The 27,982-nt window shown below is 36.5% G+C and overlaps 1 protein-coding gene across 3 annotated transcripts in view; it reads right to left on the bottom strand.

Moving 5' to 3' along the window:
• Positions 1-293: 293 nt before the first annotated feature.
• The window catches only part of SMARCA2 (SWI/SNF related BAF chromatin remodeling complex subunit ATPase 2), a 118,170-nt gene continuing 90,481 nt past the window's right edge, over positions 294-27,982 (bottom strand). Inside the window, exons 29-34 of one of the 3 annotated variants that reach the window (XM_080361928.1) lie at positions 17,871-18,088; positions 7,424-7,529; positions 6,534-6,635; positions 3,111-3,243; positions 1,833-1,975; positions 294-1,260 (exon numbers count right to left, since the gene is read on the bottom strand). In XM_080361928.1, coding sequence (XP_080218054.1) covers positions 1,225-1,260; positions 1,833-1,975; positions 3,111-3,243; positions 6,534-6,635; positions 7,424-7,529; positions 17,871-18,088 — 738 coding nt within the window. In that variant the 3' untranslated portion in view covers positions 294-1,224. Of the gene's footprint in view, positions 1,261-1,832; positions 1,976-3,110; positions 3,274-6,533; positions 6,636-7,423; positions 7,530-17,870; positions 18,089-27,982 lie in introns of those variants that run through there. The other 2 variants (XM_080361929.1, XM_080361931.1) reach the window with 2 other exon arrangements.

Raw genomic sequence — 27,982 nt, 5'->3', positions numbered from 1 at the left:
CTGAGACCTACAGACATATATTTCCTGAAAGGAAAAGAAATGTTTATTTCACTACTTAATCACTTCAATTGTAATTAGGTAATGAACCACACTTTTACTTTAAGGTATTATTTTACTACTTCAATTTTATTACTCTTATTTTAGCATGTATTGCATATCCTCTCTCTATCTCTGAACATACTTCTATGGTACTTGAATGAGTTCTTATTTTACATTCAGGACAGACTACAGTGGACCCCTCTACAGGACACATTCTTGCCCTCCTGTCCCTACTATAAAAAGATTTTTGTGGCACTCGTAACATAAGGCTGCTAACTTATCTCTTTATTAGGAAAGCACCAACACCATATTCTTTAAAATTGCTGGAATTTTTATTTGCCTCAGGCTTATGACTTGCAACCAAAGACATTGTGCAAAGAAAGCAAAGATTAAGTACACTTTAGGGAAAAGGTGATAATCCACATTGGTAACATAGAAGATCAGTCTGATGAAAGAAGCCATCCATTACACTATATAGATTGCAATATTCAATAGCATTTTTTAAGCCAACTTTTTTAATTGAGGAGAAAAAAAAAGTTAAGCAAAGTTTACAGTAGACATAAATTTGATACAATTCAAAAAGCATTTTTCTGAAGATCGCCAAGCATAAAGTGGAAAAACATATGTGGGACAAGGTAGATGAACGCTAACTACTGTACATTTATAAGCTATTAAACAAAGTTGCATATATGTACCACAGTGTAAAAAAACAATACAGACCAAAAAAATTTTTTTTAAACTGCCTAATGAAAAATCAAATAACCAGTGGCTTTTAATGGCTTCTCCTGGTTATCAATGCTACAAAAGACTTTTTTTTTTCCTTTCTTATGCCACTGAAAAACATCTTATCAAATGAGAAAACCAGGCACAACCAAACCATTACCAAGTTAAACCAGCCCATAGAAATATACTATCAACCCACATTTTCCATCAAAAGCTTTTTTTTGTTGTTTTGTTTTAAATCTTTTGAGGCCCATTTGGTCACAATATGTTACATTTTTTTCCTTTTTTACACCATGATATCATATGTTTGTCTGGCACTATCCTAAAGCTAATTTATAGAGAATGAGAATACAGAAACAACCCAATGTCTATTTGACAAAATGAATACACTGGGTGTAAAATAGGAGAAGGGAGAAGAGAAGGGTTAGGGGTCAGTTCTGCCAAGAAAATAAACCCTACGGATCACTCATCATCACTTCCGCTTGCTTCCGACTGGTCCTAGAGGTAAGAGACACAAGACAAGTCAGAAACTCTTTGCCAGCTATTCTGTGGAGTTTGTTAAAGAAGGAATAAAAAGAAAGAAAAAGGAAGAAAAATGGCAAACTGACTCATCAAGATAGCCCTAAGAAAGCTACTATGTTATCTAATATTCCTCTTTCACGACATTCCATTTAATTGCTGTAGACTTCTTTAGAGAAGGAAAGATGCAGAGTTGCAATGTTGCAATAGCTGAAGCAACCACCGAAAAAAAACAACCAACCCAACAAAATACACAAGTTAATAGTTTTTCATCTGTGGACAAAAGCAAACAGACCATGAGGTTTCAAGGTTCAATGAAAGTAAGAACAGCTCCAAGAAATAACTTCTTAGACATCTTGTCCTTCAACGCTGGGACCAGATATCGTAAGTACACACAGATACAGTTAATATCCCCATTCAACTCTCACAGTGATCAATACAGTTTAAAAATGCGCTTAAGAATGACTATTTGAGAATTCTGACAGCAAGCAGGACAGGGTAGAGACGCAATTACTGCAACCACTTCCACAGTCTCAGTCAACAAAACTTACATTTTCATCTTGATCCTCATCACTATCATCATCACTCACGACAGGCTTGGCTTTTGCTCGACTTGGCCTCTTCTTGCCTTTTCCTTTCTCCCGACCTTTTTCATCCTTCTTGTTCAGCTTGATTTTGACTTTCACTGATTTTGCTGAAAAAAAAAGTTAATAGTATAAATGAATATGACTTTCACTTATCAACTTTTACATGTTGTCTCTGTTCACAGAAATTCACACCTGGTAGCAGCCTGAAAAGATATTTGTCTGTGATCTTTATTTGGACTGTGGAACTATGAAGCAGAAGTATTTGCTTTTATTTCTCTGTTTCTGGCTAGTTTTAACTGTAATTTGTATTAAACCATACAGAATAACTTTAAGTTGACCACATGCATCTTCTGTTCATTCTCATAACACAAGGTGTCTACAGGTAGCATACGCTCCTGTGGGGAGACACAAATCTAAAAATATTTTCTCCCCTGCTCACAGAAATGTCTATCCTTTGTACAAACAGACAATTTCTAAACTACAGAAATGCTTTGTGGAGACGACCGAAAAGTTTTGTGTTGACACCTTTTTGAAGAACACGTTAAGTTCCTGATTCCAGAACATCCATTCATTTCCAAACAAACTGCTAAAGTTGCATGCTTTGCACACCTGCTTGATGGACATGGAAGAATAGCTTGGAGTCAAATACTATACTTTCTCTAACTAGACAGATAGGGTGGCTGGAGGGCATGTGTAGATGTATTGGGTGGCAGAAGGTAGAGTGAAAGGATCTCTTCCACTCTATCATATTTTTAAGTCTGCAGGGAATGAGTGTCACCTTCTGCTTCTGAAACAGTCAGAGTTTCACCTAATCGTTGTCACACTGAAGAATATTTGCAACATCACTTGGTCCTTAACCAAGTGATGAGTTTTATTTGTCACACCATGCCTGATGGCTGACTATCCATAGATAACGACTGTCACTAGTCTTTTCCAGGCCTGTCTATTCACGAATAACACAAACAGGACTAGAAGGGTTTATAAATACTCATGGCCAGTCACATTTGCTTCCACAAAGCACTTCTGTAATTTGTTTCTAGATTAAAAATAGTTTACTGCACTGTAAGAGGTATAGCCAGAAGACTTAAGATGACTGTTAACACCCAAAGCAGCAGACTTACTAAGAAGTTACTTTCACCAATGGAAATACAACTTCATAAACAGTCTCAACACATAAAACGGAAAAATCTCTTCTTCCATCCCCAGATGTACTTTCTTTTCAGTACTTAGCAGAAAACTCACATTCTGATTCTGATTCTTCTTCTTCTTCTTCATCTTCATCATCGTTGCTTTCCTCCTCACTTTCCTCTTCTTTGGCAATCTTCTGTCGAGCACTTTTGAACACAGACTGAAGAACAATGGAATCCTCATAGATCTACAGCAGGAATACAAACCTATGTCAGAACTGTAAAATCAAGCAATACAAAAATTCACAGCATGGACCTTAATTTCTGGCACAAACCCACAGGTATACGGCCTTTTCAAATACTGAGTAATGGTGCTTGCTGCATGAATTTTACAAGACAGGTAAGCATTATTTTAATGCCCTAAATGAAGAGGTTTGGCAATAGAGAGCCATAAAAACACAATTCTTAAAATGTGTAACATCGAAAATATCCAGTTGGAGTGTTTTTCTTATTATTTTTATTACCACAGGAACTATTGTGTATTTTCATTAGATCGTAATGGCCTTGAAAACCTGTCAAAGCAACAAACTTCAGCAGTAAACACCTTATTTAAAAAATTAGTTATAGTTTAGCAATGTTGACAATGACAAGTAGCTAATGCTCATGTTAATTATCCTTATTTTTTTCTGAAACCTAAAGTGGCTACAAGGAAAATATTTTTTCCAAAGTAGTTCATTTCTTCCTTCCTCTTAGATCTGAAAACACTGAAAAAAAAATTAAAACTGGTGCTTATTATAAACTTAGCACATGTTCTCATACTTCCCGTAGCTTGGGTACCTCAGGTATTCTTTTTAACCAGAAGCATGAGGGCACTCTCAAGAGTGAGAGGACGACATTTGACTTGTATCGCATTTCTCAGATTAACACAATAAAAATCTGTTTTCTTGCTACAAATCTGGGACTTCATAATCGCTTAAAAAAATGAGCTTGTACATTTTGTTTTGTAAAACGTCAGAAGCCAATTACTAGACAATTCAGCACTAGAAAATTAAGAATAGTTAACAGAAGGGTACAAAGTAATCAATTGTGGTTGGTTTTATCATCATAATTGCTTGAACTACCTTGGCTGTCATACTACTCCTCTGGCTGAAATACAGACTTTCTTGTATTAAAGGACACTGGGTATTTGTGAAAAAGATAATGGAAGGATTTTTGGCTGCCATTACACAACCTGTAAGTTAAAATCAATAAAACTACTGTAATATTTTGCAGGTTCAAAAAAATGAACGAGAAAAAGAACTTTGTTCAGGATACTTTCCATTAAATGTGCAATTCTCTTTCTTCACTCGACCACCAAGTCCTTTTTAGAAAAACTGCCTCTCACTGCAGATAGTTCCCCACTCTGTAACTACCAAGGCACTTTTTGTTATGAGATATTTGACTGCTCTTGACCACGGCAAAAATTCTTGACATATAGATAACGATCATGAATGTTTTGAAAAGGCTTTTCTCCTGTTGTCTTACAACATTAATGAGTTGTGAGACCCCACAGCTTCCTTCCTTGAAGTCAAATGCTTACTGACTTTCTCTTACACCTACGTTTTTCAAGTCAGCTATTGACAGAAGCTCTTGAGTTTCTCCTGAGGACCATTTATTTTTCTTACACATAGGCTGAGCATATTCCATTGTTCTTAGGAATGTCTCCTTCAACTAACCTTACTGTCCTTTCTCACACCAAACACCTTTCCAAGACAAAAAGAATCAGGGAAGCATACAACATTATACTGTTTTAATGCCAGTCACTACATATTTCAGGTATCACTGTGACTTAGAATATTAAACAGAATTTCCTAGAGAAATGAAAAGGTCTAAAAAATTATTAACTTACTGTGGAATTTTGTAATATTCAGAATCTATTTAGATCCAGAAAAAAACCCTGGGGCTGTTTTGGGAAAAGCTGTGCAAATAAAAGTATTCTTATTCTGACCAAATCCAATTCCAACAGATTTCAAAAAACAAGCAGAAATAAGAGTGGAACTTCCTTCAAAAAGGCAGAAGCAATGACAACAGAACCTCACGACAAATAAAGACATCTTCAGATTCAATAGACACAAACTATTTTTAACTCCCTACATGCCTGTATTTCATTTCACCATTCCAACATGAAAAACTCTCAAAATTGCTGAGGTTTCATTGAAGACAAAAGCCTCAAAAAACAAAGTCTGTCTCTCCCTGAAAGCCCTGCATAAGGCTCCAGCTCAGATAGAGCTGCATTACTCCAAGGAGAAGCAGCATGCATCATACTAACAGAACTAACGTGTAGAATTTCACTTGAAGTCACTGTGTACTTAAATGCATTTTGTGTGCACACACAAATAATCTAGTTTACTGAAGTGAACTGGTATGTCGGAGCAAAGCTGGACCTGAACTATTACGAAAACCAGGAGGCAGCCTTCAAAACTGGAAGACTGTTGCAGAAGTGTTCCACAATTCACTGGAAATCAAAACGAGCTGTGTAAGAACTTAACAGAAAGAAATATAAAAAAATCTTAGCTGTGGGTTATTTGGGCTTCACATTATAAAAGTAATAGCAGCTTTGGTAATTGATATTGGTACAGTGGAATGGAGAAGAATACTGCAATACGCTGATACAGGTTATTTCTGAACTGAGTAGCAGTATCTATGGAACACTTCTACCCACTCAGCCTTTGGCTTACTTTTATTTAGGTTTCACTTAACATAATTTTTTAACTCTTGCACATTATAAGAGTGGTCCTCATTTTCTCTGCTTCAACTTAATGTTGTGTTTGCATCACAGTGTTTGGACCTAATCTATAAAAATAATCACTCAAGACCATGTTCTGCTATATTGAGAGACCTCCTTATCTGTCATCCAGATTTTGTAATCTCTCATTTTGTGTCAGTGTCCTGTTATGAATTCACAGTACTGAGTGCATTCGTATGTGTGAAACAGCTGTTTGAGATGAGAGATTTTGCCTTCCAAACCTCTGAAACTCATCTGGGATTTATTATTACTGTTTCTTAAAATGGCCACTGTTTTTTTTCAGTACTACCAGAGGGTTCAGAAACTATAAAGCTTCACACAAAAAAGCTCTACAGCCCTTCCATTCTTATGTTCCATTAGCAGAATGGAAGAGTTCTCTATGAAATCTTCCCTCAACACCCCACCCTAAGTTGTACTGTTAAACCTGCTCTTTCTTGCATCCACTTTGGTAAACCCAAGCTGATGTACCACTCTGTATGTGCTGTCTTTTACTATAGATTCAAATAGTCTTATAGCAGCTCTGAACTACACAGAGATCAGAAAAAAGTGATCTCAGAGTAAAAAACAATTTCTCTACATGCACGCACTGTAGCTCTGTCCAGTGAACTCTAGATGATTCTAAGAAGCTGGGCATTTTCTCTATTGAAAATAATAATTAAAACACAGAGTTTACATATATATAATAATTCACAAGCACTGGAAACATTAGATAGGGGAAATCCATATGTTTAACACAAAGTCATTCATTCAGACCTGTGATCCTTCCAAATTGAAAGTCTGCGCATTGTGGCACAGCAACATGACATCTTTCTCCAAGTCTCCAAGACTCCGATACTTATGGTTGCGAATTCTTTCCTGTTGCATTAGTTGACGAAATGAAGAGAAGTACGGTGTAGAAAGAAAAACAGCAGACAGGGCATTGAATTAATACTTGATTTCAACACATTAAAAGTTTTCTCTTTAAAAGTTTTTCCAAAGAATCAAGACCAAGTATCTGTTTAAAACAAAGTCCTAAAACATACTGTTAACATATTACTCAAGAAGATATACCAGGTTAATAGAGCAAAAAATTAAGCAATTGCTGTGCTAACTGGAAAGCACAAAAGCAAAACAAATGCAGCTCTTTTGGTAAAAAAAGTTTCAGTTTCTTCTTTCTAGCACAGAAACAATATAAGTCATGACATGAATGAAAGTCATAGAATTGTTACATCACCTAATGTGCAACAAGCTGCCTAAACCCCATAACTTGTGTTTGGATCTGACCTGGCTATTCCAAGATGCCATGCTAGTTTAGAGATACCTATATTGCCCTAGAACCATTAAAACTTGCAAACACTCTTTTTACCAAAAATATGCTTACAGATTCATAATTAGGTCTTAGCAAAAGAGACACCAAGATGTAATCTCGAAAGTGCCATTCCTGTCACACTGCTACATTTTTATTTTACTTCGAAATTACAGTGATACGCTGCAATGTACACTAACTAAAATTCCTAACAAGGTGTGTAACAAAGTTTAAAATACAAGCCAAGAACACAGGTACATGCAATATTCATTATGTAATTTTACTGATGCCTTTATGCTCACCCTTCTGTATAATAAAAATAAACGGAGCAATCTCCACTTCCAGAAATGTTTCTTACCTTTATCTTTTTGAAGTCCACCGGTTTCCTAATCAACTCGTAATACTCTGGTAATTCTTTCCTAGATGGGAGCTGAATGAAGACTTCACTCAGCTGCCGTCCAGAGCTGTTGAGAGAAACAAACTCATAACGCGAAGAATTACCATGACCTTCCCCTCCAAACACACACACACACAATCTAAGCATAATTAAAAAAAAAGTAATTTTTTTTTTTTTTAATCACAAATTTTTATTGCAAATACTTTGAAATTGAGCCCTGCTCTGATTTTTTAATTTGGTACAGAGAATTATTTTACAATTTAATACATATCCTTTGTGCTGTTGTCCTAACACATCACCATCATTACAGGATGATACATATGTAGAAGTCTTTATGGAAGCAGGATCAGGATATGAATCTCAATTCCATAGGGGTTTCCTGAAGTACAGTCTTAACCTTTTCTCAGTTTTGTTTTATAATTTTTAGCAGGTGTCCCTCCTGCCACTACAAGTTTATCTTCTTGGTCAGTTTATAGTTGTTTTGTACTGCCTCACCATAGCAAACTATTTGTTCATACTGATTTCCATCATACCAGATGATGACTATTAACAGACTAACTAGATGTTATAATGAAAAACAAATATTAACTTCCATTAATTACTGTTAGATTCTGGAAAAATCATTGTAACTGTATTGAAAATCACTACTGCCATTTGTACTTCTTCAGTCACCTGAAATAAAGTGACAGGTTATCTCAAAACGTTCCATACTCTAAGAATGTTGCCTAACACTTACAGATGTTTAGAATTTTTAAGACTTCCAGATTTCCTGTTGTTCATCCTCCATTAATAGCTGTTTTAACAACTCCAAATTTAGGGTTTTTTAAAATCTTCTTATTTTTGGCTTCCCAAATAATACATGGCTATAAGTCAACCGGAGAGGAAAGGTGTTGATGGCAGTTCTAGGCTTAGACTTTTTTTTTTCCCCTCTGTGTGTGCCATTTTTCTCACAGACAAAGTAGCAGAAAAAAAGTAATTCACTTCACATAGCACTCACAAGCACTTCCCAGCCCATATTTCCATGTTTCCTTCTCTCCCTGCTACTCCAAAAATATCCTGTTTTCTCTCATTTTCATTTTTGGACGATAACTCAGGGATGTCAAACCTTCACAGGAGCTGGGCAACAAGTCGAGTCCTGGTCTTGACCAGAGCTTCTCTCTTGCAGTCAACATCCACAGCAGTGTGGGATCTTATCAGACACATTGAACTAATCCTGAATCACAGGCTGACTGAGGCAATTCTGCCATGGATGATAAAAAGCCCAGAACACTTCTGCCCTTTACAAAATAATGAATGCCTACTATATATCTTAGGCATTTCTCAATGCCTGAAAGAGCATCAGAATTTGAGATGATACTTTTTCTTATGGACCTCATAGATCAATGAACAAGCAGAAACAAACAGAATTTCCTAACTTCCTAAACTGCTATTGCTCACCTAATCCAAGACTTCTTATTCTCTGTTTACTCCTGGGACACTCCTGCTCTACCTAAACCACACAGCTTTGTGGCAGATTCCCTGACAGACCACCTGCACCGCACACTCCAGGCAGCTGGGAGCAATTTCATCCAACACATCTAATTTATTCAGGAAGCACCCTGTTACTGAAATAGAAGAAATCATAAAATGACCAGATAATTGTCATCTCAAGTCTTGCTGTTTCTCTCCTGTCAGCAAATGACTGTGAAACTCAGGCCACTGCACCACTATCTTCTTTGGTACTGATGCAGACCAAACATACAAATTCATCATTTTCTTACTTCTGCCAAAGTGGGAGGTGTTTACACCATAGATTTAAAGGCACCAATCTTGTTAGTGAGCTACGCAAGTGGCTACGTCATGTCACACAACAGAACCTCTCTTCATCTCAGACTGCTCTCCCAAAGAGAAACTGGAAGCAATACAAGGAAAAGCAACACATTAAGTACACTCTACATGGCTGACTAAATTAGCATGTTTCTAACTCTTTGCAAATTGAGGACTGTATTAGGTTTTTTTGTTAAAAAAACCAGAAGTGTTGAGCACTCATAGATGCAACTGAGATCAATGACATTTGTTCAGAACCTATAGAATACTAAGTATGCTGAGAAACCAGATCCCTGGTGCCCAACCGGTATGTTAGAATTCACATTTCTACACCCCATTTGTAAAATGAGAATAAAATGTTGTGAAAAAAAGTTCTCTATCTGCAAAACATTCAGACTCCTTATGAGTATTATTAAGAAGATCAGGGGGAATTCAGCCATTCATTGAGTGATCAGTGCCTACCTTGTGTATGCAGGGCACCAGTCCTGTGGAAAAGCAGAGCAATACACTATTGTGCCATTACACAGCATACTGTAACCTACCTTCCTGAGGGAATCACATTAGGTTTCCACCTTTTTTCTGTTATATCCTATTTTTCTGTATGCTTGACTTCACAAACCAAATAAAGTTATTAAAATAAATCTGTGCAATATACCGACATACGATATAGATGTAAGTTAATCCTTTAAATAGTGTGAAGAGTTGCTTTCAAAACTTTGTGCAGTATGTATCTGGATTGGCTATGCAGAAGGACTGAGATATCATTGCTGTGTTTTAAACTTCAGCAGCTTTATTCTAACAGAAGTATCCAGTTGAGATAAACTACTAAACCACCAACACTAGTGTTGCTTCAACTACACTTCAGATTCTAATAAAAAATGTAATTATTTAAGTATAAAGGAAAACAGCTATTAATAACCTAATGTCAATCAAAATTTACAACATGTTTAGCATATTTGTCCTATCAAAAAAGCTTCTGATGAATATAGAGCTTTTTATTTCATAGCTATATATTTCTTCTCTTTTTTAACATAGACACACCCACCCTTATATTGCAGTTTATATTAAAAATAACAGTAGTAAATTATTAAGGAGCAATATCCTCTTTTCAAGACATAAATCTAGCCAATTGTGATTTATTCACACATTCTATTAAACTAAGAAGGCCACAGAAAACTTTCAAGCTTTTGCTTGATATAATTAATTACTGAGAATAATTTCAGGCTGTGAAAGAAAAAGCATTAAGGTCATGAAATATGCAAGAGAGAGAAGACTAGTGCCTGATTTTGTCTACCCAGATCAATAACAGCTTATTCTGTTCTATCATTTTTATAGAACCTCCTCTCACAAAGAAATATTATCTTCTGTTCCCTTTGTATGTGTGCATCTATACTAGTAAATCAATGTGATATTTTCTTACATAATCTCAAATGGCTGTGTTATGGATACAACAGGAGAAAATTAGTAATTATTAATGCAACTCTGATTTTAATCCCTGTCCCCACTCTTGTAATTAGAAAATAATAACCACAACAACTACCACATAAAAATCATGCGCAGTAAAAATTACTTACAGTTGCCTAGCAACTAGCAGGATACATGCTGAAGGGAAGAAGGACCAGAATAAATTAAAAGACCTGACTGCAAAAGAACTGAGTGACAGTTCACCGCTACTGCATCAACACGCTATTCCTATGCATGCTCACATAAAAAAAAATTGGATGCTCTATAAGTTAAATATCATTAAGAAACGCTGCTCATTTAAAAAAATACTTTTGGTTAGAAAAATATTTGTGCTCAATGTTTCTGATATTCTCTCATTTTTAGTGAAACTGTTTACAAGGTGCATAAAAGCGTGTATTTCCACCCATTCAGTCAATATTATCTTCAGTGGAATCAAATGCAGGAACAATGAGGCTTCATTTGTACAAGGTTTCTTTTGTATTTGTCTTCCCCAGCAGCATGTGGCTGGAAGCAAGCCACCGCTGACCTGTCAAAAAGCATTACAATTATCAACACCCCTTCTCATTTGGAATCAAAAGGAGAGACAACTATGAAGGTGAAACTGCAAGACATTCTCACATTTGTGTCAAATTTCACACTTTTAACAAATACTGAAATTCATTTAGAGTAGTCAGAAGGAAGAGTCCCTGCATGTCTGCCCTAATTGGGGCGCTCACAACTAGAGCTACAGTATGCAAATTACAAGTCCTAATCAAGTGCAACTCACAAGGATGCTCTTTAAAACAAAGTGTGTGGGGGGAGGAGAATTAAAGAATTTACATAGTGAGGTGGTTCCTCTGCATTTAACAATTTCCAGCAGTAACTCAGCTATGTATGGAAATGATTCATTTTCCTTACATGTATTTACTGATTCTTCCTTTTTGAAACTGAGTGCAGTACTACATGGTGGACCTGCCCCCAACACTGAAATGGAAGTGGGTAAAAAAAATAAATGTAATTCCTGTTTTTGACATATGGCTATGTATTCCATAATTTTGGTTGGGCTATAAATAAGAATTATTTGCTTTGCATGTTTGAATACTCAAGAGTACCAGTTGGATTAATTAATTAGTACTTAGATTAGTACTGGCTAATTACATTACTCACCATTTTACAACAGTTAAAAACTGGCAACTTGAGGAAACAGCTGGAAATAGTCAGAATAAAATCAATTTCACATACAGAGAAAAATACCCTCTCCCTGAGCTATTCCTCATCAACATCAGAATGCTAGGGGCACAAATTTACACATTTTGTCTTTAATGACACAGTGATCAAAATGCTAAGCACCACAGACAGGAGAAGGCTCTTGCCAAGCAGGAAATGTGGACAGGGCACCACAGAAGTCCACCCTCCAATTTTCTTATCAGCTTTATTAAAACGTGGTCAACAGCCACCTGCTATGGGGAGGAGGCAGATCAGAAATGAAAATCACTGTATGTAATAGAGCTATCAGTGTTCTGGGACTCAACGTCAGCTGTTGCTAACTAAACAAAGACAATGCAAACTAGTAGTAGCATCAAACTGGCACCTACATAGGAAATATCAAAATCTGATGCAAGGAAGAAGAGGACCGTGGATTTGTAGGGAAATGGAAGGATTACAAGGTATGAAATATCATTCTTTTTCTCCATTTAATTTTACCCACCAGGAAAGGGAAGCAGACATTTACAGCATGTCTTCCTCTGAAATAAAAACCAAAGGAAAGCCTTCAGAAAAGGAAGAAGATAGTTTGGGGGACCAAGCCTGCATGTGCACGATGCAAAATATCAGGCATACAAATTCCTTATTCTAAAAAGAACACCTATCTTCAGTAAAATTTGCCCTGCTTTCAAAAGGCTAAAGAGTTTAAACTGGACACACAAAATAATTTTGCTTTCTGAAAACATATGTATTATATATATGATTATCCATTTATATAGGCATTTCCAATTTTAGAAGGAAGGAAAGACAGGTTAAAAGCATCAGAACTGGAAAAAAGTGTGACAATAATGCTGGACCGATGTATTTCAAAATGCTTTCTTCTAAACAGGTGTTTTACACTGCAAGATTATAACAAGGTACCTGGCTGCAAAGGCACCTAAATCGTAGTTTAAGAAATAATTGCAACAAAATCCCAGATTAAAATGTATTACTGCAAATGCAGTCTGCAAAGATGCATATATGTTACACTGGAGAATCAGGATGAACTGTGAAACTAGAAAGGTGTTACCAGTTCCTTGCATATGGGGCCTTATTATTGTAAATAATCATATAAAAGTCTTTTAATCAAGGAACAAAACCTAAACCTATTTAGGTATTTCTGCCCCACTATTCCATATGGAAAGGTTCCAGAACTCTTAGTTAACAACTTGAATGTATTCATGAGTGTTTACACTCTATAACCTTGTGATTACCATCCTATATTTTACATATTTCCACACTCTTCCTGTGTTTGTGCTTCCCCTTCTTTCCTAGGTGAATTTACTGTCAGCAATCATGTTCCTCTCTCCGATTCTGCTGTGTTCAGATAAACAAATCAACCTATTTCCTCTTGCAAGACTCTCCCATGCTACTTACCATTGAACTAATTACTTGCACTTGTCTCGGTGTAAAAACTAACCTTTCTTGAATAGGAAAGTATTCACTTACTATATGCAGCAACGCAGAAGCATTAATGGTGTCACATACAATGGTATACACATACAATGAGTACCTTCTCATCCACACAGGCAATAATGTCACAGCCAGGCTCCTATTTTCCTATGGCTGGACAACACTGATGGCTCATAGTTAGCTTTGATCAATAATTTCTTTCCCCAGATCATTCTTTTTCTGTCAGTTCCATGTGATGAGCTTCCAACTTAATGAAAAGTTCCCTATTGTTAGTCTGTACATACCTTATACCGCACCCTGAGCTCCTGTGTTTCATGCCAGTTTGTTTCCTTCAGACTTAAGTGTGTTCGATTCTCCATGAATACCATCCAAATATTTATAATTTTAAACCATATTTTGGCTAGGACTATCCTTTTAATATATATAATTACTACATTAGGATTCATGGTCACCACCAATTCTTCAAGAACTTCCATAGTAACTTCTTTCCAGTTTAATAGTTCCTTTTGTAATGGTGCCTTCGGTTACAACTTTTTCCTTGTTTTGACTCAGATTAGAGTTTACTCCTTGGATCTTCTTTCACATTAGCTTCTAATTTTCCTGTGGCACCCTAACAAATGCTTTACCAAAATCACAGAATGGTCTGGGTCAGAAGGGACCTTTGAAGATAATCTAGCTTAACTTCCTCGCCATAGGTGGGCAGAGACAATTTTCACTAGATCAGGTGGACTAGAAATCAGAGGATTCTCACCATCTCTTCTATCTTACTTTTGCTTCATTACAGATTTATTCTCCATTGTAAGCTATTATACATGAAACCTGGATGAACTCAGCTTCACCTACAATAGTGAAGCAGTGTAGAAGAAGGCTCTGCATCTGTAGTACTGCTCCATATCCACAGTATTGCTCTGTATATACAGTTGGCAATGTGTTTCATGGTTTGATAGTTAAAGCTGGCTAATAAGGGCACAGGTGCAGCCTAAAAAGGTCAGTAGTGAATTCAGCAAGAATTTTTACTTTTTAACAATTTGCAGCACTTACCCCACCATCCTTCAAATTGTGGTACAACTATTTGTTTCAAGATTAACAAATATAAATACAAAGGCATGATAAAGAAATGCCTATCAACATTAAGAAAAGCCTGCAGCACATCACTCAATACTAGAATTCAAAGGACAACAACCGGCAAGAAGCAAGTATTCTTAACTTGACAAGGACTTCAACAGCTCTCACACTGAATGACTCCAAACATTTTCACAATGCCTCACATCTTCGCCCTTTTTCTCCTTTTTTACTATTTCCTTCCACAGGTGACAATCCAGGTATCAGAATTCCAGAAAACTAATGCAGTTAGGTTGCTGGTTATGTCAAATGTCAGCATAATTACTAAAGTTTTCTTTCCTTCAGTGTATTCCTAGCTCTCTACAAAGATCTAAAGAAACTCAGCTGGTAGCTATAAATTGCTTTGTAACAATGATTAAGCTGGTTAATGGAATAGTTAATTAAAATCAGTATCATGTTGGGGTCTGGGATAAGAGTAAAAGGAAATATGAGAGTTGCTATACAGTACTGCATAAAAAAGGAAAATCTAAAGAAAATCTTTGCTTTGCACTGAGGATATGACAGAGATAAACAGTAATTTGACCTCTATGCTGACTTCCACTGTCTTTAACTGAGGTTTTTAAGTAGCTAGAGATCTACCTCTGAATTTCATTTTAAAATAATCATATGCTGCTTTTTTCTACACTGAACACTTACCTCAAATATGGCTAATTTCTCTGTTTAATCTTATTTTTCCCTTTATATAATAATTGTGTATTGCAAACTTCAGTTTACTAGAACTTACTGCTTGTATTATTGTAGCTTTCCTAGACATAGGCAACCCAGCCTTGTCAGACGCTTTTTAAATAAGGAAGGAAAGTATTGTACTTGTTGCTAAATGCCCACAACAGAAGTTAAACGTAAGACAGTTATGAAAATATTTGTAGACTCCTTCCCTGCATCAACATAATACAGAATCGCCACACAAAAGTGGCCAACGGGTACTCCAGATTTCTGTGGGTATCATGGAAAAAGTGTGTGGTTTTTGGTTTTTTGTTTGTTTTTTTTTTTTAAAGAAATATTTTAACAAGAACAGAGAAGTAGTTCTGTATTTACAAGGAGCTCTTCTCAAAAGCAAGGAGAAACATCAGATAAAGCACACTGAAGCTTACTAGTTCAGCAATGCATTCTCTTGATTGTTTAGTGTGCTGGTTTATTAGTTGCAAAAAAAAAAAAAAAAATCATAGATTTGGTTTTGACAAAGTAACTTGGGCCTAGGTCAGTAACATTTCAGATGGGTATCACCTGATCACCTTTTGGGACACAATCAGCTCTCTGTGGTTCACATCAGCCCTGTAGACTTTCAAAAAGTAGAAACAAAACATCTATTAGCACTTAAATTTTGAGCTAAAGAGGATTTCAAGCATTCAAATACTGAAGACATCAAAAAAACCCTATTTTTCCCCTCCTTTACCCCCAGATGAAGCTCATGGCCTACTTTTCTTCCAATTAATCTGTCCCTCTATTCTTGTCCCAATTGCCTTCACACACAGAAAAGCCCAGAGCAGAACAAACATGAACCCCAAACTAAGCTGAAGGGTTCCAATGCCTAAAACCCTCTTAATTCTGAAGTTGAAAATGTTCATCGAACTCTAGAACAACCTTAACCCCAAAGATTTTAAGATATTAAAGTTTCCTGATGCCTAAATTTTCAGTTCTGTTCTGTCCCAGTTTTCATAGTATTAGGTGGTTTGATGCTAGCTCACAAAAAAAAAAAATCAGAATACAGCAACCTGGAACTCTTCTGCACAGCTAATCACACTGAAGTCCTATGTCTAACAGGCATTTTTAATTCCTAACAGGCTAGAGCTCCATACTCTTTCCAAAGTGGGAGCCAATTCCATTTTGCATAAATATGGGCTCCTGGGAGTGGGGAATAGTATGTTGTGTCACTACATAACAGCACAGTGGTTAACTTGTTTGACAGAGATCAGGTATGAACTTCCCAGGGTACAAGTGACAGACAAAAATCTTTAACTTCCCCAGTAACTACGAGTTACTCTCAGTATCTATGCCCTACTGGAGGCCATGACAAGGACCTTTGCTTCCTATTTGAAAATGAGAAGTAGGTGCCATGATCAGAAGAGCTTGCCTTCAGGACCAGGCTCAAGACCAGGGATCCAAAATGAAGAGATGCTGCCTTGCAGTCCTGTCTGGAACATGTGAACTTTAAACACTTCTCCGCTATTCAGTTAGCTGAGAGCCACAGCAAGCTGTACACACTGAGTTTGTAGTCAGCTTCCTGCTCATCATGTTTATTGCTGTGAACCCTGTTCCAATGTAATAAACTTTTCTATACAGAGCCCACAGGTCACAGAACACTTCATTTCAACACTTATGTGCCAGAAGAGTCAGGCATCACTGCTCTGTGTGTTTTATCAGATACTGCCCAAGTTAACCTTGTACAGGAAGACCCAGAACAGTAGCTGCAAAAAAAGAAGTGCAACTTGCCATTTGAAGTCACAGACTGAAATTTGTTTACATGCAAAAATTATATGGTTACACTTGCACAGGTCACCTAATGCAAATACTTCTTTATTTTCTCTGAATGCATTTAATATTAGTTTAGCTTATAACTAATCCTTATATGATTTAATATTTAAATGTACAGCGAAGAAGGGATGAGTACACAAAAAGGTATTACCCGTTTTTGGCAAACAGAAGTTGAGTTAAAAAATACAACTTTTTCAAACAAGTCTGATTCAAAGATGCTATTAACTAACTCTCAATTTCTTTCTCATGAAGCATATATCATTTTCAGTTTGAAAACCTGCAAAACAGAAGTCTTCAAATGACATTTCAGACTAGAAGCAATGTTTTTTCCTAAGGTCCAGCTACTAAGCATTTCATGACAATGAATATATGGATTTCTTGTCAAACAGGCTTCCATCTCAGCTGCAGACAACATACTATGCTCAGTATTTCTACAGCTTTTCTTTAGCAGCCCAGAGGCTCATGATACAAGCCCTATATTTTTTGTGCAGTCTTTTGGGTCACGGTGAAACCCTTGTAAACTCGCATTAATAAATCTGTAGCCACGTATTTGAAAATTAAATCTTAACACATACTGTACCACTAAACAGAAGGAAAATCCCACTCAAGCTAAATGTTCTTAAGTACACGTCCTGAGCAGAACGACTTAATTTCAAAGCATTAGCTCTATGCTTATTTTTTGTATTTGTGTTTCAACAACTTCCTGTCAGATGTGTCTCTAAAAAGCCCCCTACAAAGAGTGAAACTTAGAGGATCAGGCCCTAGGTGGAATTTCTTTTCAGAAATGCTGTGTCAGCAAATGCTTCTAAAGACTGAAAACAAAAAATGAAGCCATTAAAAAGCAGATAGAGATAAAGATCAAGGGAGAGGGAAAGAGCGCATGCAACAGAGAAGAGGTCTCCAAGCTCACCTATCCTTGTAGTTTATCACAGTATCAATGATAGCATTCATTTGTTTAGTCAGTTTGGGTGGGTTGGGTGACAACTTCTCTGCAGGAGGTCTGCCTCTTCTTTTCTTCGCTTTCTCTCCATCCTCCTTCCCAGAATCTTTATCCACATTTCTTCGTCTCTTCCGTTTTTTAAGCCGTACTTCCTCCTCCATTTCTTCTAAATTGCCGTCTTCAATTGCCTGACAGCCACGGATTCAAAAAGTAAGATTTTTAAACAAGAGAGAAATTGCAAACAGAAATAGCAAACTGTATTTTAAAAAAAAAAAAATGCAGCTCCACAGGATGTAGATAATTCAACTCAAAATGTTCAGCTTATTCATAAACAAGAGTACAACAAGAAATTGAGTTACTGGCAATCAATGAAACAGTAAACATTAATTTGTTCTAAGAATCCCACTACCATCTAAATAGATGCATGTTTATCTGACCCTTGAATTCCACACCAACTCAGTTTCACACACAGTAACAGCATGTGGTACTGTCACTGTCAGTAAGTGCACAACAAACATTCATGTGTTCATGTCAGTGGCAGTTATGCAGTTGCAAAACAGACTTTGACATCCCATGTTTTCAAACAGGACAGTCTGAACTGCCCTCAGTTCCCAAATCCAGCTTACACACAGTTCTTTGTGCACACAAGCAACACAGATATTTCATGCAGTAATGACTCAATTTCTCTTCCAAATATTTCAGGCAACTTTGAAATCACCTAAGCGGTAAAACCATCTCTAAAATTTATCAGTTTCTTCTAGACTAGCAACCAACAGATATGCAGAAACACTGACAGTACAGTATTTTACTACAAAAAGCATTCATAACATGGGATGCAAAAAAACCCCAAACCCCATACACAGTCACAAAGAATGAACGCTTGTTTCAATTACCTGGCTGCACGCTTTTAACCAGACCCAGCAGCACTATGCAGAGGGACAAAAAAATTGCTACAAAAAACAAACTAGGAATAAAGGGAACCTGTTCGCACACTGACTATCAGATCTATGTGACAAAGCAAGAAGCTGAACTTTTCCTGATTTGGGAAAGACAACAAAAGAAAACAAATAAAAATACTGGGTCATAACAGAACTGAAATTCAAAATTAAAAAAAAAAAAAAAAAAAAAATCTTAAAACTAGGCTTTCAGATTCATGCTTTCTCAGAACATAACTGATGTTGGTATTTGTCCCTTTTGCCTCTCAATATTGCCTTGAGTACATGCAAATGCTAATCAATCCTTTCTCGTAGCTGAAAGAGCTCTAATCATAAGGCAATTACCTTCATTTCTCCACAGCACCAAACATGGCTAATATTTATGATCATGTGAGCATAACAATCAATATAAAAAGAGTGATTACAGCCCAGACATAATTTTTCTCAATTGTGTACAATGTCTCTTGAAAAACGTTTTGTGAACAAAACCTGATGCACAACACAAAACAACCTGGCATGTTAAAAAAACACCAGTGGGATTTCAGAATCTGTTTCCTATGCATCCTCCGATGTGCAAATCCACAGAAAAAACACGAACACAGAATCCTGAGGGACAGCCTGAAACTAGGCCTTAATAATCAAAAGACAATTTACATCATGCTTCCACAGCGATCAGATAACCACTATGAAGGAGGCTTGAGATCTGATGAGTTAGGAAGAAAAAGAAGGAAAAAAAAATAATAATCTGCACACAAATTCATTAAAATTCATTCGGCTAAAGCAGGACACCCACTACAAACCACTGCAGCTAACAAAGATTAAGAAAAGGAAATTTCTCTGCATATCTTGGAAGCTAGAAAAGCTAATAATAAATACAGCATGCAAGGCTGTCAACAGTTAATGTCATTGCTCTCCTTAAGCACTCAGTTGTACACTGAAATACGGAAAACACCGACTTTTGATGTGTTACACACCTACACATGCCTGTGATGTAGTTCTACTGAATCTTCAAGACGGCAATGAAAAAGGATATTTACCTTACCACTATCAGCAGGCCGGCTATCGGAAATCACAGTTAGTGGGGATAAAATTAACAAGCCAGCAAAGCAGCGAGCTGCTAGTCTCTTCATCAGCTGATCAGGAAAAAAAAGAGAGCTGGGGAAAGGCTATGTTTTCATATACAAGTAATTTTATTTTACTGAAAATTTAATACTGAAAGGATTGTGGATACTCAAATCTGCTGTTTCATTCTGCCTACTACAAGGCCCGAAGCCTTCCTGCTTCAGCCTGCTTTAATATTGACAACTACTTATCATATTTCTCTTCTTATTATTCTAGGCATCCAAATTAGATTTTTAGCTGCGAAGTTACTGATTCTTGCTAGCAGTTTAATTATAATAGCACAGACAATTTCATGTATGATCTTAAAACTGAACTAGGCTGCACACATTTAAAAGATGCATTTATTACAGAAAATGTATTCCTATTGTTCTGCAGTGAACAGATCAGGTTTCAGTTATTGAAACTGATAAAAAAAAAATCTATTCTGATTTACAAGAAATTGAAGAAAAAAACCCCAAGCCAAACTAAGTTATCATTTTGTTAAGTTTGGTAACATTTTGTTGTCCTTCAGAAAACTGGTATTCACTTAACTAAAACATATTTATATTTTTGTTTGCTTGACAAATTTTTTACCACCAAAATGTAACACTGATGCTGTCATCATGGACTTTACTAAAATGTCATTTTAAAATTCCACATAAAATTCTTGCTTGGAGTAGGTAATATTTTGAGAAAAACATCAGAACAAATAGAAAAGATTAAAAGTAAAAAGATTTCTCTAATATTACATGTAGCAATGTAGGAAAGACAAAAAATAAAGCCCAAGTAAACTAACATATGCTCTTGCACTCTTAAAATTAGTGACTAGCAGATAGCAAATTAATTCTTAGCATACTACAGCTCTACAGATATTAAACTGTCCACCTAGATAGTAATATATCAATCAATTACTATACTCAGCTTTCAGAACACATATGCATGAGTGTAAACTCGGACAGTTTTCCTTAATTTAAGATTTCAGTGACACCACTTGAAAATCAGTGTGATAATAGCAGCAGTCCAAAAATATTGTTATTGTGACTCCTAACATTAGTTCTCAAGTGGCAGATTTGTATTTTGTATATAAACAGTAATATTTAAAACTAAACCTATGATGTATGCTGCCACAAAAGATGGCTTTAAAACTACATCACATAAACCAGTTACCAGCAGAGATATTAATGCTCTGTGCATATGCCTACACATATGATCCATGCATGTGCATATGAGCAACGAAATATTTATTAAAATAATTCATCTGCCTGAACTCTTTGTTAGAAAAGCTTACTATTCTAGGGCTGAAATGCCACACCAAAGAGAATGCCCTTCCAAACCTTTACCAGTATGATAATGATACAAATCCCAGACACAAATCTCCAGCTCCTGACAGATGATGGGCTGTGCAAGAGTGCAAGATAGCACAGACATCTCCCATGCTCAAATGCCTCTGGATTAGTGAAGTGAATAGCAACGGAGTCAAAGAAAACAGTACACAAACAAAAATTTAACGCTTTCCTTCCCTTAAGGAAACAGGACAGAAGAGTACAATAGAGTTTGGAGACTTCATTTTTTGAAAGAAAGCTGTCAAAATTCAATGTCAAATTCAGCAAAGGGTTGGGCACCTCATGAAAGGCAGAGACACCAGTGAAGTGTGAACAGTCAAGGTTAAGCCCAGTACTGACAAAATCGTCCTGATTTTTCTGAATCTTACTGCTGTATCTTGGTCCATGTACACAAAAAAAATTTCCTTGTTAAAGAGCTAAGAGCAGGCAGATGGACCAGAGATTAAAGAAAACAAACTCCCTTCCTCCCAAAAGAAGAGGCCCTTCCCTACCCTCCCAAACATGCAAAAGTAAATTTTAAGAAAGTAAGTAGAAGTTACTTCTGAGACAGCTACCTATTGCTGCTTGCAATTACGTTTTTCTCTTCGTAAAGGACGATAACTGTTTTGAGGTGGAAATACTCTTAGTGAACATGGATACAGCTACACAGGTACCACAGAAACAAAGCAAAGATCAAATGAAAACCGTTTTTTTCCTCCATTTGGAGAACAGAACATCATGGATGTATTCTTAACTACTTCTTGAGAGCATGATGCAGTAGTGTGACTGAATACTTTCTCAGTTGAGAATTATGGACCCAAGCAAGCACTAAGCTACAGCTCTGAGTTTCGTTTCACGACTGCCTCCTGCAAGTCAACAATCCTGCTAGTCTTGTACTAGTTTTAGATTTGTTTTACAGGAATCAGGTAACTCAGTTGTGGTCACACAGTGAATCAATAGAGGTGCTCAGCATAAAATTAGTTTTGGTGTCTATGGCCTGTCTTTAATATTTAGCTGACACAAAATCTTAAGATATAGCTATTTTTCCTCTGATGGGAAATAACTTTGGCATAACGATACGGCAGTTAAGGCATAGTGAAAGCTATTGCTACTACTCATAGTGAAGGAAACCGTACACACAAAAGTGGTACAAAGTCTACTTGATAACACTGAAAATATGTTCAGATTAAAAAAGAAATGGATACAGCACACAAGATCTCTTCCTGTGTCCCTCTCTGATTTTATCTTAAAATGAACATAAAGACAGTTTGCCCCTTTCTTTCCTTTCAGGTATCAATGCCCTGTGTCTCTCCAACCTTCAAAGTTAGAATAGAGTTCTTGTGACTACCACAACCATGTGAAGAGATTTGCTAGCATACTAATTAAAGTCCTTATTTCCACAGAAAGTATACAAAACATAAGTGAATAGAAAAAAGGCAGCTTCCCAACTCCTCAAACATAAATACTAACCCAACCACGCAAAGTTTCCAAAAGAATTAGCTTTTCTGGGAACAAATAACTTACTTGGACATTGTACTGATCGCTGGCCAACAGACACTAAGATTAAGGGCTGTTAAGTACTTAAAGCCAAAAAACATGTCAGTAATGCAGTAATGAACAACAGATGACTGCTTTGCAAAATGAAGTTCCCATTTACAGATTTGGAAGAGAAAAAAAGAAGTAAAAGAACCCTGCAGAAGGCCAGTGACAAACATTAAAAGCACCAACATGTCATCTATGTGCCCCTACCAATTTCTCTCTTCAGCATAATCCTTCACATTCTATACCTATATTCCAAGACAAATTCCACTGTTGTTTTTCTGTCTTGCTCTGTTTGAAATCCTCTACCTCTTTATTTTCCATTTTTCTTCTCAGATTATATCTGACAACTCATGAAGACTTCAATTTTCCAACATGAAGTTCATCTTCTCCGAAACATCTCTCCAAGATTCAGTTCTGCTTAGTTTCTCAAGAGTGACATTCCTGATGTCTGGGACTGTTTCTAATTTCCACATATTGAAATTACTTCTTGGCTTTCTAAACCAAATTCCTCTAACTGTTACTAATTATCTCTTGCTATGCTACAGCATAGAGGTCAGTATACTACACATAAAGACTGTGAAGGAGGAGAATGCCATAATACTTGACAATTAGATGAAAGGGCATTATACACAGTGCATCAACTAAATAGCTGAAGATAATTATAAGGATTGATGAAGAGTTATGTCAACTGAATTTTGTATCCTTGCAGGATAGTATTGCACAACAGATTTACCAGACCGGTTTTGCTGGGACTAAACTAAAACAGAGTACAAATTAAAATCTGCCAAAGGCAAAGAACTAGGGAATGTATCCAGTTTTTCTTTGCTTTGAACGCTGACTTCTTCTCCTCCACATCAGAAATATTCAAAAAAATCTCCATCTAGTACTTAAGTAGAAATGCAGGCATACTTTAAAAAAATTGGAAACAAAATGCAATTATTGCAAGAACACAAAAGCTTGTAGTAAAGTGTCTTCTCAGATATGCTTAACTTCCAGAAAATAAGGAAACTTCAGCCCTATGTTCATCTGTCAAGGTCTGCATCTTCACATCGCTGAAACTTGCTTCTTTTGAAAAGTGGGAAAAGACAGTCTTCTGCTTTGAATTTGAAAACTATTAAAAGTTGGTTAATTATTTGCACAGAAACTCCAGATACCTGTTTTTAATTAGACATTACAGAAAACAATAGTGCAGGGTATTAGTAGTTTTTTCTTGCATTTTGATTTAAAGAACAATGCAAAAAAGACCTGACTGAACCATACAAGAATATACTTAACTTAAAGGGAGAAACAGTCCCAACCAAAGCAATAAAGCATAACATTTAAAAAAAAAAAAAAAAAAAAAAAAGTAAAAAAAGAGGATAACTATTTAAAATATCTATAGGATCAAAGCTTGCTCCAAGTTACAGCAGACTACATTGAAAAGGGTGTAAATTTTATTCTCTTCAAAAGTGAAATCTGCTAAAAAAATAATATAAACCAATAATTAGTCTCATTCATCCCTCCACTAAAAGGCAAACAATGATTTTAAATGAAACCACTCAAGCTGATTTTGCTCCTATAAGCTTTTCATAAATTTCAGGGATAGAGAGACTGAAGAGCACAATAATTACCACTGACATCAGGACCCACACCCTGGTCAAGGAGCACAAGGAAAATGTTCCATTGGGAAAAGGAACTGGGTGATAAAAAGGAACAACTATATCACACTGAGTACAACGAAACTTTGCTTAACCACTCAGAGCACTGACAAAATACTTATTCTCTGTATTAAGACACTGGATGTGGAACTAACAAGAATCATCACTGTTCTGTGTTTTACAGCTACTCGGCAACACTTTTAAAAGATCTACGGAACAATCTCTAATTTTCCTCTGCAATTTTCAAAAATAAGTGTGATTTACCCCTCCCATTTGACATACAGTTGTGCTTTATGTCTTGTTAAGCATATATCATTTGAAAAGCCTCTTGACAGAGCCAATCTAACATAGGAGCAACAGAAAAAGGGGAAAAAAATCCAAACAAGTTCTGTACCAGAAACTGTAGATATCAACCTCTTACTCTTCATCACTGAACTGCTTTGTTGTGGTGGTGTTTTTTCTTTTTTAGAAAGATAGATCACCTGCTGAACAACTCCTGTCACTTGGAGCAATAGCCTGTTTGTAAAAAAAAGCGTGACCTCTCTCCATGATTTCTCAGTGTTCTTGGGAATCTGAAGAGGTCTCAGTCGACTGGAAGCTGGCAAATGTTGTCCCAATCTACAAGAAGGACAACAGGGATGATCCCAGCAGCTACAGGCCTGTAAGTCTCACCTCTGTGCCTGGCAAAATTATGGAAGATTATTCTGGGAGTTATTGAAAAACACCTGAAAGACACTGCAGAGATCAGTCCCAGCCAGCCCGGGTTCATGAGGGCCTTACTTGACCAACTTAATTCCATTCTACAACAAGGTTACCCACCTAGCTGACCAAGGGAAGCCTGTCAATATGATCTGTTTGGATTTCAGTAAAGCCTTTGATACTGTCTCTCACGGTATCCCCCTGGACAATGTGTCCATCACACAGCTGGATAAACACACAGTTCTAGTAAATGGGGTTATGCTGGGCTGGCCACTGGTCATGATCAGTGTTCCGCAGGATCCATCTTAGGGCCAGCACTCTTCAATGTCTTTATAAATGACTTGAACTCAGGACTTGAGGGAATACTAATGAAGTTCACTGATGACACAAAACGAGGAAGAGCTGTTGATACTCTCAAGAGCAGAGAGGCCAGGCAGAGGGATCTGGACAAATCAGAGAACTGGGCAGTCACCAACCGCAGGAAGTCCAGCCAGTGCAAGGTATGCTATAATAGCAGTTCTGAACTAGATGGTATCCTGTGTATTTCAGATTGCCTTCAGATTGCTTGGAATCTTACGCTGACAACTCAAAGAGTAAACGTCATTAATGCACTGGCAACAGTTGCAGGTATCTTTGGTAGTATAATTAGAAGTAAAATTTACAGACTGAGGCATAACTAACTTAAAAAAGACACTGCAAGACTATCACATATAAAAATACTGCAGCCCAACTTAGGGGGGAAAAACCCCTGTCTTTACAGACTCACAGTTGTAAAGGAATACATGTAATTGACCAAAGCTATCTTTCAAGACTGATTTAGCTGAATTCATTTTAGTTTTCAACTGTAACTTCAAATAACTAAATGACAAAAAGACAGGAAATAATTCTGATTAAGCCATGGCATGTGTTTTTTTAGTTAATATGTTAAATTTTTCTACACATACTGGCTTTTTTTTCAATTGTCTGGAAAAATTATCAATTATTTAATGTGCATACATGTTAATAATATTCAGTTGACATGAGTGAGATACATAAAAATGGTAATTTACTGTTGTACATTTGCTTTCGTCTAAGAGACTTATAAATAACACTATTAAGTCATGAGCTGCTCCACTTTTTCTTCTGCAGAGAAGGTCCTGATTTCTACATGTCTCCCTTGCCAAAAGAGAATCAGACCAAAAAAAAAGATGAATTGTAAGAACCTCTGAACAAGCTTGATAAGGACAACAGAGGTCTGGGGTTTTTTGATGACTGCAGGTGCCAAAGGCTTGCTGGAGTAAAATGGATGAGCAGGAGATTCAATAAAACCTGACAGGAACTCAAGTAGGAAGTATTTTATTTCACACTAATCACAGAAAGGTCCAGTTTAGGAAAGAGGGCTCTGACTGCCAACAAGTCTTTCTTGGTACCTGCTGCAGTCTTTCCATTTTTCATTGATCTATTACATGCAGTTTTTGCCAGCACAGAAAAACAGCTGACGGAAGATACATGTTTCCTGTCTTCAGATTCACAAGCAATCCACCCTGAAGTAAAATATAACATTTCAGAGATACTTCATTTTTTCCCCTTTATCGGTATTCTGTATGATGGAGATAAATATGTTTGTTGCATAGACAGGATCCTGGAGCATTTAGTGAGAGGGGTTTTTTCAGTCAGAGAGTGAAAGGGAAGGCTTTATTCTTTTTTTTTTTATTTATTTTTGTCAGCATTTTCTCCCTGACTTACCCAAAGTTCTGACCCAAGAAAACCTATTTCAGCAGTGCAGAGGAAAGTACATGGAAAAAGGTATTGTGAGATAATGAGTATCCCAGTTATTCTCTTTTTCTTGACCATGTACATTATATTCCCTAGGAAAGGGGGCAAGAAAAATTGCATGAGAAAATTACCTTTTCTGAGGGGTGCCAGTGGGACGTGTGGGAGATTACTTTTTTCACTTTTCCTAAATACCTTTAAAATAACAAGCACGCAATTCAGTCCACAGCATAACACTTTTGTGCACTACAACAGGAGATGCTCTATCTTCCTTTCTATCTTACAGTTTAGGAAGAAAATAAAATCAAGGTTGTTATGGCTTACTTTGTACTGTGGGTATTGCTTATAGATCTTACTTCTTTGGTTTAAAACAAATCTTTTACTGGAGTGATATATCATTCTATTGTCCATCTGAGATTAATTTTTTCTCCCATTTTTATTACTCTTCCTGGTTATAACTATATTTCATTCAGGGTCACAGACCAGTGTCGCAGAGCAGGAGGAAACAAAATACAATTAAGTCATGAAGATAATCAACAATAAAGACTAGATTCCAAATCAAGGAAAAACAGGAATTCTACAACATTCTAAGGATTCATCATCTCCCAGTCAGATAAGACATGGTTTATTTTAAAAGGGAGATCATGAATACAAAAACCCATCAAAAACATATTTCTATTTGACCACTAATAAACAGTGTGTAGGATGGCTTCTCTTCCCCATCTTCAGGCAAGTTAGTGTTTACCTTCTCTTTCACTAAATACTGTTGCAGTTGCCAAAAGCCTTTGGTTTCTTTGTATCAGACAATATTGATTTTTCCTTGAATAATAGAGCTGGTTTTATGGACATTTACCTTTTCAACAGACATTATATTCTTGTATTGTGCAAAAAGGCAGTAAATCTCCACTTTGTAATGTTACGCGTCCCGTCAAACTGGCAGTGTGGCTCATGTTTTGCAGCTCATAATGCTGAGAACTTTGGACAACTTGCTGAGTTGTATGTATCTTTTATGAATTTTATCCTACAACAGTATTTTGTGAGGCTAACTTCTAGGATGTTTTCAGGATGTTTTTAAGGCTGCAGTTATCAGACTG

The sequence above is a fragment of the Nesoenas mayeri genome (assembly GCF_963082525.1).
Source record: "Nesoenas mayeri genome assembly, chromosome: Z".
NCBI lineage: Eukaryota > Metazoa > Chordata > Aves > Columbiformes > Columbidae > Nesoenas > Nesoenas mayeri.
This window is presented reverse-complemented; position numbering and strand designations above follow the sequence as displayed.